We start from the raw sequence: 13,530 nt of genomic DNA, 5'->3' as shown, positions 1-13,530 counted from the left end.
ATGCAGAAAATCAAGTAATTATCATTACTCTTACACTTGTCTGCTTGAATAGATCCTCTTAATATTCTGATATTGCCTCTTTTCATTTTCTTACCACTTTAAACTTGTTTCGAGCTTTAATAAGTACATAATCACCTGAGGATCTTGTTTGAATACAGATTTGTATTCAGAGGTCTATAGTGAGGTCTTAGAGGCTGCATTTCTCCCCAAATCCCAGGAGATTCCGTGTTACTGGTCTTCTGATCAGACCTTAATTATTGGCAGGCAGGAGATGAGATAGTAAATGACAATAAAGCTTGTGTTGTTTTGTTCCACTAGCTAACCAAAACCCAGAAAGAAATTCCTAGGTTACTCTGGGCTCTCCAATTTGTCCTTTCTCCTCTGTGAGTATTCTTTCCCCCACAAAAGTAAAAGTTCTTAACTATGTTAATTAAAACATAACTTTATAGAGCACTTAAGTGCCTCTTCTCAAGCTACATAAAAAAATACCCAGCTGATACATGAGAATTATAAAGATAATTCATACAGTTGGTAAACAATCTATACTGAAAGGTAGTTAAACAGGAGCTTTATCTCCAGATTATATTTAAAATAGGAAATATGCATGCAGAAAATCAAGTAATCATCCTTACTCTTTCAGAACTTTTTAGGTTACTTTGGGTTCCATTAATTGTCCTGACACCTATTATTATCTAGAATGCCACAGGTAAATATTATCTACCTATCAACCACATCAAACCCATTGCCAAGTGGATTCCGATTAAGGGTATACCTAGAGGACAGGGTTTCCATGGCGGTGATCTGTTATGGAAGCTGAAGGCCACATCTTTCTTCTGTGGAGCCTCTGGTGAGTTCAAAGCAACCTTTCGATTGGGAGCCAAGCACTGTAATCGCTGTACCACCCAGGCTTCCATAACATGTAACCACCAGCTATAACCAAAAAAGTCACTGAGGAGTAGATTCCCACTCATTGCAACCTCATATGAATCAGTAGAACTTCACTCTGAACAATTTTCATGGTTGTGACCTTAGGTAGGCAAATTGGCAGGGCTTTCTTCCAAAGGAATTATTTGGAAGTTGCCAATATTCCTATTAGAAGCCAAGCAATTGACATCGATAAGGACTCCATCCCCAAGTTGGGGGCCCTCAAAAAGTGGTTTTCTATAGTGCTTGATAAGAGTTGTTTCTAGAACTGGTGTCATGGAAGACACTCTGAATGTCTCAGTTAAGGAGTAAATTGTGCAGAAGTTTAAAACAGTGCATAATTCAACAATTATTTCTATTTGGCTTTAGAATGTATTACAGAATTTTCAGATTTGTTTTCTAATCACCTTTCCTTAAGGTAATATTAAAATGGATTTGTATGCTTTGAACATATACCAACTAAAAATATTAGTTAAACATAAAGGCCCTTTTCTGCCTGTAAGTCTGAGGGGGGAGTCTAGGATACACTTTCCCCCCCAAGGTGATATAACAGTGGAAAATCAGTTATTTGTTTGTCAAGTCCTATGTAACTAGGTCTCAAATAATACAAATGAATATTCTATTGTTTCACCTATTCCCAATGGATCACTTAAAATGCTGTTAAGGACCTTCTTGATTAAGACAAAACTTTTAGGGATAAAAAACATCACCCAACAAATATTTTTGGTTTGTGAAAATCTGCACGATATGGTTCATTCTATAAATAAACCCATTACATTTAAAGTTTAACTTGCAAAATAGAAAACTATCAGATTATTCACTTCATAAAAAGAATAGTCATTGGACTCCTTTAAGAAGTTCACTTATATAATATAGTTTTGAATTACATATATTTTACACATAATCTTTCATATAAACACTTGCATAAAATGAAGCATGTCTACGGTAACACTGATGATTTGTTTGTTTTTTTAAGAAATGAGTTTTCAGTGTTTCCCAAATTGACCTGATCATGAGAATCTCCTAAGCACTTGTTAAAACTAGAGAATCGCCAGTCCTCTCCCTTAGTGATTCTAAGTAGATCTGAAATGAGGCCCAGGAATTTGTATCTTTAATAGATTATTCAAGTATTTCTTCTGATTATGTAAGTTTGAAAAACATTAATCTACTGAATAACACCAACATTTCTTAGCATAGCACCTAAAGCCCTCCATACTCTGGCTTTAAGGTAAATTTCAAATTTACCCCTTACAAGATTAGCATCTGTTGAATATTATCCATTATTCCTCAAATTGGCACTTTCCTTTTGAGAAAAAGTTCCTCTCAAGCTGTTTCCATTGCCTGGAATCTCAAAATCCTACTTACCTTTTAGGGCTCAATCAAATGTTAACTTCTCTGTAAAGACCTCCCTGACTCCATAGCCAGGATTCTATTTTACTGTCTTAGGTAGTTCCACAACTCTTTAATTCTCTTTTGCAATGATTCTCCAAGTACGGTCTCAAGTTCCCAGCATAACTTGAGAACTTGTTAGAAATGTGAATTCTCAGGTTCTGATGCATTCTGAAATTTAAGAACCACTGCTTTAATGTATTCTGAATCTTATTATGACTTTATTCAACTATTCTACTAGAATGTAACATAAACTCCAAAGAGCCAGCCTGCGTTCATTCTTTGCATCCTTTATGGTGCCAAGTAGTGTATCTCACTCAGTAGACCAGAAGTCTAAATGAATTAACTTGAAATTTCTTAGTGTCAAAGTGTGTGCTTGCACTAGTTTTTCATTGTAATGGTATTTCATAACCTTTAAAGGTTGTAGCATGATTGATTTGGTGGTAGCAACATACCACTTGTGAAAATGAATACAATAAAGGCTGCCCTTAGTTTGCAACGTAGAAACAAAGCCTCTAATTTTTGTTGTAAGTTTTAAGTCGATGTTTAATCTATATGATGCTTCATAAACATTTACTAATCAGGATAATAGCAATCTGTCCTGGAAGCTTCTCTTCTTTACTTGTCTTGCCTCTAAATGTTCTATGTCTAGAGAAATGTTTTTTTTTTCCTAAAAATTTTCAAGTACTTCAACTTAATTTATAAATAATTAGATATTAAGCATTGTGTCTATGTGCTACTTGTAATAAATAAAATTTGATGTATAGTTTGTTGGGAATAATGGATAATAATTTTATATACTGGGAGGAGGGAAAGCATTAAAGGCAACAAAGATAAATACTGCTTTATGCACAATCCTGCCTAATGAGTTCTCAGTGGCTGTTTAGATAGGCATGCAGGCTGAATGGGTAGGAGCAGCAGAATGGCAGTGTAGCCACAAATACATACAGGCTTGACAGAGGACATTTGTACATGGATGTTTACTTTGCTGCCAATATACCCATGAATGTGGTGGAGCACACAGGAGGAAAAAATATGAATACTTCTTAGATATGAAAAAAAACAAAACTTCTTGAGGGAATGAGTTCTTGAACCTGGGGTAGCAGGTATTGGAGGACAACAAGGTCAACTGGCATAACACATTCCTCAAAGACAACGTTCTGCATTCTACTTTTATGAGTAGATACTGGGGTTTGAAAAGCTCATGAGCAGCCATCTAACGTGTAATCATTGGTCTCTCCCTCTATGGAGGAACAAAGAGTGTTGAAGATCAGAGATATGTGGATTAATGGACACTGTGAACATCAGTCTCCATGATCCTGAGACCAGAAAAATGTGACAGGGACACATTAGAAGGTCTTGGATAGAGTGGGAGAAAGAGGGGAAACAACATTTTAAATCAAACAGTCCCAGGGTTTACAGGTCTGCTAGAGACTGGGGGGACTGCGGAGACGATGGCCCGAGTCACTCTTCAGGTCTGACTGAGCTCATCCCTGTGGTTTAATTTTCAGTCACACAATAGAAACAGTAATGGTAGGGGAACAGTAATGGCAGTGAAGCACACACACTTTACAACAACCACTGAGATTAAGGTGCAGCATCTGTTGAAGGAGAAAGTTCAGAACGGTTAGGAGAGAAGGAGGAGTGGAGACGGGGAGGGAAGGACGGTTAGTGTTGCGCTGACGGGACTGCGATGACTGAACGAAGCACAGTGCGTGAATTATGGAATGTAAAACTGACGACCTCTTCTGTAAACCTTCGCCCAATTCACAACAAAGTTTTAAAAATCAATATAATAACGTTTTAGAATTTACTACATTGAAAAGAAGCTAAAAGAACGCAAGCTATATGAAGACATTCTTTATTTATTGCTGTTCAAAGTTATATTAGAAGAGTTTCAATAAGCTGTTGGAATCTTAAATACCATTAGTAAAACAAAAGACATCAGAACAATAAATAGACCCACTTCTTTTCTTGTTATGAAATATAAAATGAGTTTTTAAATTAGTTCCCATCAAAATCTAATGAATAGCCAAATAATTATCAGCTTAAAATTGCGAAAGTGATTTTTCAGAAGTTACAGTGGAAAAATAAATTTATTCAAATATCTTGTGGTAAAAATGTTGACAAAACTGATCAAATGCAAGAGAAAAAAATTAAACATAATGAACTACTTTAAAAATAAAAAGCCTGCTTTCGTGATCAGTTTTGTTTATACTTTATCTTTTGAAATTTGATTGTTTTAGAAAATGCCATCAAATATTCCCAGGAAAGACTTCGTGTCATCAGCTGCATCATCAGAATGATACCTACTGGGGGCAAAAAGCAACCTAAAATTAACTTTTTATAACAAATTATTTTAAAGTACATAACAAATAATGCAGTCACTCACTATCCTTAAGTTGATTCTAACTCTTAGTGACCCTATTTAATGTAATAATGGGTATACAATGAATAAACTTAAAGATTGTCATAAGGTTAACCCAGCAAATGAACTTCAATATGCATAAACTTCAAAGTCTGCAGTGGGTGGGTGGGCGTTAAACTTTGGAAAATGTAAAATGGAATTGACTGTAAGACAACAGGTCTTTTAAAATGAGGAAAAGTACAGGCCAGGTCTCTCATATATTTCCTTAAACATACTAGAAAGTAATGCCATTTAATCAAAGTGTGACCAGGTCTAATCTTAGACTCTTCAAGAGACAATTGCTACAGAATTACACAGAAAAATTACCAGCAATGGAGAGCACAGATTAAGCATAATTCAATTTTTCATTGAAGCTTTTAAATTGTGTAAAAACTTGTTAGTTAAAATGTAATTCAAATTTTGGAAGAATGAACTCATGCTATGTGATTGCACTTTACATTATCAATTACTCTCAAGTAACTTTATACTTCATATGACCAATATATTTAAATTAGTGAAAAAGTTTATCAAGTAAATATGATTTTAAATATCAGCTTTAACATATAATTTCTTGAAAATACAAATGTTTGATGTTGTGAATCTCTTCAGCTTACTAAAATTTCAATGCATTTAAAAATTTTTGATGTTTAGGTTCTAATCTTTAAAATGAGCTTAAAACCCAGGAAAAAGGAATACTGAAATTTTTCTAAGATTTTATTGATATTACCTTGAAATGTCTTTAAAGAGTTCTTACCTGAAATCAATCTCCTTTTTACATTCATTTTTTCTAATAAAAAAGTCCAGTTCAGGGGCAGAAGTTGAATAATTTAATTTCTCTTCAGGGTATGGGAAGTATAACTTTTTAATCTCTGGTGAAAGACTTTGTTGTTCCTTTTCTTGTAAATAAACCTATATTTTGAGGTAAAATATAACAATTATTTTAAGTTTACATATTCAGGCAGAATTTTAAAGAAAAACAAAGGAGTGTATCTTCTTACAATATTTGTAGTTTCAGCTTGTTGAGGTAATTTCGTCGTAGAGGATGCACTGAACTTGGAAATAGTAGAATTTGATAAATAAAGATCTGGTTCCTCGTGTGATGAAACAGAGCTAAAAATGAAAATTGATTATTTATAAAATATGAGAAAACAATAAAAACAAACCATTCTAATTTGGTTCAATAGTTATTCTTTTGGAGATAATAGCTTATTTTTTTTGAGATTAAAGTTTCTCACATGTATCATAAAAACTGAAGCTACTTCTTAAAATCATCATGAACTTGGTTTGTTTCCTTTCCTTTAGCTAAAATCACAATTTAAATATTCCAAATAGGTAAGAATTCTATTTTAAGGGACTATAGAAATAATCATGAGACAGCTTTCTTTAAAATTAAGTTTTATGCTTAGTTATCTATCCCCCAGCAGTCTATCTTTTAAAAATTTCTTTGGCTTAACTTTTTATCATTATGTATACATTCTTATATTTAAAAATTTAACCCATAGTTAAAATTAATTTAAAAGTATATTATACACATATGAATTTACATAATATATAGAAAAGAACAACAGTAAACTCCCAAATAGTCCTTTTTTTTCCAATAATCAATTATGGTTCCATCTCCAGGAAGCTTATAATTTTATCTTAAACTACCACCTAATGTAAATTCCTTGAATTTTGTCTTATTGGGTGAAGCAAAATTTATTGTTGAAGAAAAAAAACAATAACAACTTTATTGTGTTAAAGATGAAGGTTTACAAGTGACATTTCTCTTGTCATGTTCAGAAAACTAACCCCCCCCCCCCACCAGAGCATTTAGATGAGGTGATGGCCTGTAACTGTCATGAGAAGGCCTGTCGCAGTATGTCGGTGCCCAGTTGTCCATCGTCCATTCAGAGCCGTGCCTGCCAGTTAAAAAGTATGCTCTGAGAAAAAGCAGTGACGTGGGTTTCTGTCCTTTCCTTGTACTCTCTCGAGTGAAAACCAGCCTCATCGGCGGGAGGCTGGCAGTTTGGTTCAGGGGTTTGTCGGTTTCCAAGCGGGGTCTAATTCAGCAGTGGACACAGGGATCAAATGCCACTAGTCGATTGCATCCGTCAGGAATCTTGGTGAATGTGTCAGGCCGCTACTAATTGGGAAGCATCTAGATTGATAGGGTGAATTTGTAAAGGCGGAAATGTTTTGAAGAATGTGCCATGAGATCATAGTTTTGGCGAAGTAAGTAATGGAATAAGATCATATATATGTGTATATGTTCTCTTGTATATTTTCTGATAGTTATAATGACCAACAGACAGCGTCCAAGCCGGAGAGGCAGCTGCTCTCTCCTGGTCGTTCAAAGCATAAGAGCTTGAATAGAACCCTCGCAGGAATCGCCTTCGCGGCCCTGTCCTCTCACAAATAGCAGGTTCAGGGAATGGCTTCCTTTCAGATGTAAGGTTTCCTGCTCCTCAAAAATGCTTATCATGTACTCCTACTAAACTGTTCCCAGCAGTCAGTAAATGGACACCCAGAAATAACACTTTGCTGGATAATTTTTCTTTTGCATAACATGCACATCCATGTAATCAGAGTTAAACTTGCTGAGTAGTGCTAAAATTATATAATGGCAATGAAGCGGAAAAAAAAATAATAATAAAGATGAAGGTTTACTCAGCAAATTAGATTCCCATTCAACAATTCACACAGAGATGGCTTTTTGACATTGGCCACCATCTCACAGCGTGTCAGCACTTTCTTCATTTCCATTTGCCGGTCCCCTTTTGCTTTCTTATCTTCACTTTTGGGTAAACATTGACCATTTGGATAGTTGCTATTTAGAGAATCACATTCCTCCTTGGCCTGTAACATGAATAGCACCTAGGAGGTGTTTCTGGTTTGGGACCCTGTCCTATAGGGTGCTATAAGTCCGAATAGACTCTGCGGCAGTGAGTTAGGGTAAATGCTATAGCACACATAATTGTGCAACAACAGTAATAACGAGCCAAAAATATGAGAGTGATTATACAGGTAGTGATTATATATGTATACAACATAGGTGTGGAAAAACATGGAAGTGCATGTGTGAGATATACATGTTTGAAGATACTGTATATATATTTAATAACGCACATACATTTAGCTAGAGATACTTTCTAGAAATATTCAAACACTTTGTAAGATTGATTTTCTGGGTTTGAAAGCTCTGGACTATAGTTTTTTGCAACAATATCCTAGTTTGGTAAGTAGCATCAAGGGCCTTAAAAACTTGCAAGCAACCATCAAAGACACAACTATTGGTCTCTTGTCTATAACAAAGGTAAGTGAAGGAAATCAAAGACTCACGGAAGAAATTCATTCACAGGACTAATGGCCTCTTCTAGCAGGAGACTGGAAGAACCAGCTGGTGCCTGGCTACCACTACCAACCAGGAAATAATAGAAGGTCTGGTTAGAATGGGAGGAAAATGTGGAATAAAACTCAATTCATAGAAAGGCCAATGTTACTATACTGATAGAGAATAAAGCAAAGCTTGTTAAACTGTAACTGAATGTAAGGGTCAAGAAAAAATTGGCAACAGTGAGATTTCTGGACATGAAACAACCAAATATTCCAAATCAAACTCATAATGTATCCTAGGTGTTTCTGGCAACACTTGCCCATGTTGCAAATCTTTCCAGAGAAAATGGGTTCCAAGTGGAAAAGTTTAAGATACCCTGGACTAGAGGAATCCAGACATAGTGCCCTAAAACACCTTTGTGACCTGTAACCAAAGGTATTGCAGAAGGCACCTTTCAGCAAAAACTGTTGTCGATTCATTGTCAACTCATGGCATCCATATAGTCAAGGTAGAATTGCCCCTGTAAGTTTCTGAGACTGTAACTCTTTGTGGGATTATGAACTGCTGGCCTTGCAGTTAGCAGCCCACAGGGTAAAACTGCACCTGTAGCTAAATCCTTACAGGTGTAGAAAGCCCCATCTTCCTCCTGAGGAGCAGCGGCTGGTAGTTTTGAATTGCTGACCTTATGGCTAGTAGCCCAATGCATAACTCACTGCACCACCAGGGCTCTTATAGCATTAACCATAGTTGTCCTTTACTCTTGTGTTCTTCTCAGTGTCTTTATCTACCTTGATCATGTTGTGTTAACTTCAAGTAATAATATTTTCACCCATCCATTGCTAGGCTAGAAAACTTGTATTCATTAATCCTTATTTTTTTCCTCAATATCATACATCGATTGACAAATCCCATCTGCTTTATCTCTAAAATGTTTCAAAATTCCAATTCTACCTCTATGTTTCCATCACTCTTAGTTTGGGTCTCATCAAACCTACCTTTCTCATTAGCCACCAATGGGGTGATTCTGATCTCTAAAATTGACTCCATATATCATTGCTATCAATTTGTCCCCTTTGCTTAAATACCTTGGGTAGCTCTTCAGTTCTTACCATGGAGGTTAAAAAACTAGTGACCCGAGGCTACATCATGTCTATGGACACTTTTGTAGAGGATGAAGGGAGGTGCTGTACAGCAAATAACATTTACAAAATTAGTTGTCACATTTTTAAAATTAGGAGATGTCATATAAAGTTTCAGATTCCTAGCTTTTCCTGTCAGCTTGTCAGAATATTTGACTCCAGATTTATATTTCCTGTACAGCAGTAATTAAATGGAGCAGAGTAGTGGTTTGTGCCTTTAGATGTGGTTCTCTGCAGTTTGCCTACCAAATCTGGAAAGCATTTGAATTTGTGATCCTGACTTACTTGGAAAAGCACATGTGTTTAAGTATAGCACTCAAAGGCTTTTTTTTCCCAGTCAGGTCTTGGTCACCTTCCGTTTAATGCTGCAGACATGCATACTATACTTTGCCGATACTTGGTCTTGGTATATATTTTTCAAGTTTTATTCTTTTATAGATGTGTCTTTCTACTGGAATCTCATCTTCTTCTTTTTCATCTGTCAAACTCCTATTTATATTTCAAGGCTTCTAAAATATGAAGTTTCTTGGGTTCCAGCTCCAGAGACTATGATCCATTAAGTACTGAGTGGCGTCTCGAAATGTGAATTTAAAATACACACCCTAGGTGATGCTGATATAAGTGGTCTGACAACAGCGCTTGGAAAAAATAAAATTCTAAGATTAAGAGAGATTAAGTTGGTTAACACCTTATACTTTTCTGACATCAAATGACTTGATCCCATCACCAATTATGTGAGGAAGATCTAAAGTTTCAAGCATTCCAAATCAAAATTCTAAAACTTGCCTTTTTGACATTTCTCTTTTGAATTGGGTCTTTGATTCTTGGAAGGTTAGCTTGTGTCCCCTGGTGCTTGAACTCAAAGTGTTTCCAAATCCTAGGTAAGGAGATAACATTTTCAAATAAAATGCCAGAAAATAGTGAATTTTTTTATAAGTTTTTTATAAGTGAAATTTTTATAAGTTTTATAAAGGCTCTCTCTAATAATATCTGGTTAAGGAAAGAATAAATAATTCTTGTCAACAATCAAATTTAATTTGTATAAATGAGTAAGGGAGGAAACCTAAGGAAGTAAAACTCTAAAGCACACAGGTTAGCTTCTTCATATTCAAAGGATGCAACAACAAAAAGTTCATAATTGTTGTGTTGGTTCTGGCTGATAGTGACCCCAAAAGACAGAGCAGAACTACTCTAAGGGGTTTCCAAAGCTGTAAATATTTTCGGAAGCAGACTGCCACGTCTTTCTCTTGCAGAGTGGATGCTTAGGCAGGCACTAGTATCAGGCTTCTTCTTTTTTACATCAGGGCTTCTTAAAGGATGCAAAGCCACTGTTTTGTACTATTATTTTTAATTTCTGTAAACAATCAGGTCTAAGTTCATTCAATATTTCAATGGTATGGGTGTATGAGGCTCATTTAAAGTGCTCTATAAACGAAGGGTCTGATGATAAGTAAACTAGAGGATCAAGAAAAAGAGGAAGGCCCTCATTGAGATGGACTAGTTCAGTGGCAGTAGGAACAGGTTCAAACTTAACAATGATTGCAATGATGGGGCTGGGCTAGGTAGTGTTTCGTTCTACTGGACACCGGCTAACTATGAGTTGGAGCGGCCTCAATGGCATGTAACAACAGCATAAATGGAGAAGGGGGAATAGTGGCATTTATTGAGGTTGATTCTCCTATTGCCAAAGCTATGGCCTCATAGGATATGGCTGCCTACAAGGATCAGTACACATTGCCTATGAACCTGCAGTACTTTTGAATGTTTAACCTAGCTTTAGGGACTGATGGTTGTCTAATGATATGGGAAGCTGTGCCTATTGGCCCAATATCATGGAGACTATGGAGCCCTGATGGCATAGTGGTGTTGGACTGCCAACTGAAGGTCAACAGTTCAAAAGCACCCATTGCTCAGAGGGTGAAAGATGGGGTTTTTATTCTGTAAAGAATTAGTCTTGGAAACTCACAGGAGTAGTTCTACCCTGTCCTATATGGTTGCTATGCATTGGCATCAACTAGATTGCAGTGAGTTTTTAAAGAATCTTTTTAGGGCTCCTTTGAAAGGAGTATTTGCTCTTTAGCAAATTCTTAAGGCCCTGAAACAATAAAGTTTGGACCACTCACTGTTTCCCTCTGGAAGATTCTACTTTAAAAAAAGCATGGAGCATATTAGAAGTAACTATAATTGTGGGAATAGGTATTTGCACTAATAAGGTTTAGGGATTGATATCCCTTTCTCCTTCCTCTTGGACAAGAGTATCTTCATCTTACTGAGATTTTAACTTTTCTACCTTAGTGAAGTTCAGTGAATTAGCCTATAACTCAAAGAACTACATCTCATTATTTTTGGATTGTAGATGATTTAAATAAATATTTAATACAATATAAACTAATCCTTTTTATTTATTTCTACTAGAAATAAAGGTTGTCTTTCTTTTCTTGCTAGCATTAAAATCATTTTAAAAATGAAATAATTTTGTCCTTGCTAAATATTAGCAGGTCATTTGTGCTCTCAGAATAGAGAGCAAGACAGTCTGTTTTATGAGAGAAAATTCAATCAACAATCTGATTACTGTGCCAGTAAAGACTGCACTAAGACTTTAGAAAATGCTCATTGCTGTATCATCAAATGTAATATGCCCTTAACTTCTGTTCTTGGTGCGGACAGGACAGAAGGGTATGCTATTTATGGAAGGATTCTCCCAATGCCAAAGCTATCGGTGTAGCTCTCAAAGACACACATTATCAGTTTTGCTAAAACTTAGAGTATTGAAAAGTTAAAGCTGTTTAGTATGGACACATATAAAGGAAAAAAATTAGTCCCAGAAGCCCAAACTAAAAAAATATTAAAAGAACTTCTTACCCGTTGTTTTTGTCTTATCGGTTTCAGTTAAAAAGTTAGTCACTTCTATTAAACATTCATCATCAAAATCATCCCAAACTTCATTTCCCAATTCAAAGTTAACATTCAAATCTTCTGGAAACGAGGAGTTGCTTTTAGTTGCATCTGTCAAATTTTGGTTTCTAGATGCAAAATTTCTGTTTAATAGCATTGTTTGAGGGGCCTTCTCATTTGAAGTTGTAGTATGGGTCCAGCTAGAAAAATCTGTTAATGTATATATAAGTGAGTATAGGTATTTTTAAAGTACAAACATATTTTTTATTGATATATCTTTCAACTACTAAACAGTGATCTTGAGTTTTTCCCTCCCAAAGCATTGTTGAATATTCTGTAGTATGGTTGAATATAAGTTAGTCAATTCTATTTACTATATTTACATGTACTGATAGTTGCACTACTTAATTTGCAGTGGAGTTTTTTAGACAGAATCAATTTTACCTCTTAATGCCTAGATAAAATGATCCTAATTAAAGTTGGATTGCAATAGCTTCTAAAATGATCTTATTCTCTCTAGTTCTTCTCCCTTTAAGCCAATTAATTATATGTATTGTTATGGAATATATTTGTTTCTATATAGATATATATATATCCCTAATGAAAATCCTGTTTTCTACTGTTTATAACTCAATTTTAAAGAAAAGGAAAAGAAAAAAACCCAACAGCCTTAAATCCACTGCCATCTAGTCAATTCTGACTCAGCCACCCTAAAGAGGATTTTCGAGGCTGTAAATCTTTAAGGGAGCAGCTGGTGGGTTTGAACTGCCAACCTTGTCATTAGAAGCTTAATGTTTACCCAACAAAGAAAGCTAGCATGGTGAAAATTTCATCTTCCTCATTTATTCATTATTTTATATTGGACAAGTACTGTAAATACTCTTAAGTCTAGTTTTGGCCTTTCCAAAATGGGGATAAAAATAGTACCTAACTCATAAAATTAGGGGCACCCTGATGGCATAGTGGATTCTCTGTTGGACAGCTAACCACAAGGTCAGCAGTTCAAACCCACCAAGTTCTCCTCAGGAAAAAGATGAGACTTTGTGCTCCCATAAAGATTTATAGCTTCCGAAACCCAAAGAGGCAGTTCTATTCTCCCCTACACAGTCACTGACTCAATGACAGTGAGTTTGACTTTAGATACCTTATACAATTGTAAGATAGATCCTATTACTTGAGCATTTTCCCATACCAGTGAGCTGATAAATGTTAAATAACTACCTCCTCAAATATATATATGCATATGTTTATGAATACATAAGTCTATTATAAATTTTACTTATATAAAAATATGCAGCAGCCAACATACAAAAACTATAAGCTATATAGCTTACTTAACAGCAAATTCCATTTTTAAAAATCATTTTATTAGGGGATTATACAACTCTTATCACAATCCATACATACATCAATTGTGTAAAGCGCATTTGTACATTCATCGCCCTCATCATTCTCAAAAC

At 35.4% G+C, this 13,530-nt stretch overlaps 1 protein-coding gene across 2 annotated transcripts in view; it reads right to left on the bottom strand.

Annotated features, from left to right (window-relative positions):
• Window positions 1-4,158: 4,158 nt before the first annotated feature.
• The window catches only part of HFM1 (helicase for meiosis 1), a 136,376-nt gene continuing 127,004 nt past the window's right edge, over window positions 4,159-13,530 (bottom strand). The window contains exons 35-40 of one of the 2 annotated variants that reach the window (XM_045291920.1): window positions 12,038-12,280; window positions 9,962-10,052; window positions 8,042-8,116; window positions 5,719-5,830; window positions 5,475-5,629; window positions 4,159-4,625 (exon numbers count right to left, since the gene is read on the bottom strand). In XM_045291920.1, coding sequence (XP_045147855.1) covers window positions 4,556-4,625; window positions 5,475-5,629; window positions 5,719-5,830; window positions 8,042-8,116; window positions 9,962-10,052; window positions 12,038-12,280 — 746 coding nt within the window. In that variant the 3' untranslated portion in view covers window positions 4,159-4,555. The remainder of the gene's footprint in view (window positions 4,626-5,474; window positions 5,630-5,718; window positions 5,831-8,041; window positions 8,117-9,961; window positions 10,053-12,037; window positions 12,281-13,530) is intronic. The other variant, XM_045291921.1, reaches the window with a different exon arrangement.

The sequence above is a fragment of the Echinops telfairi genome, unplaced genomic scaffold (genome assembly GCF_000313985.2).
Source record: "Echinops telfairi isolate 266 unplaced genomic scaffold, ASM31398v2 ScPeMD7_443;HRSCAF=831, whole genome shotgun sequence".
NCBI classification, from domain to species: Eukaryota; Metazoa; Chordata; class Mammalia; order Afrosoricida; family Tenrecidae; genus Echinops; species Echinops telfairi.
The sequence above is the reverse complement of the archived record's forward strand: the minus strand, read 5'-3'. Positions and strand labels throughout refer to the sequence as shown.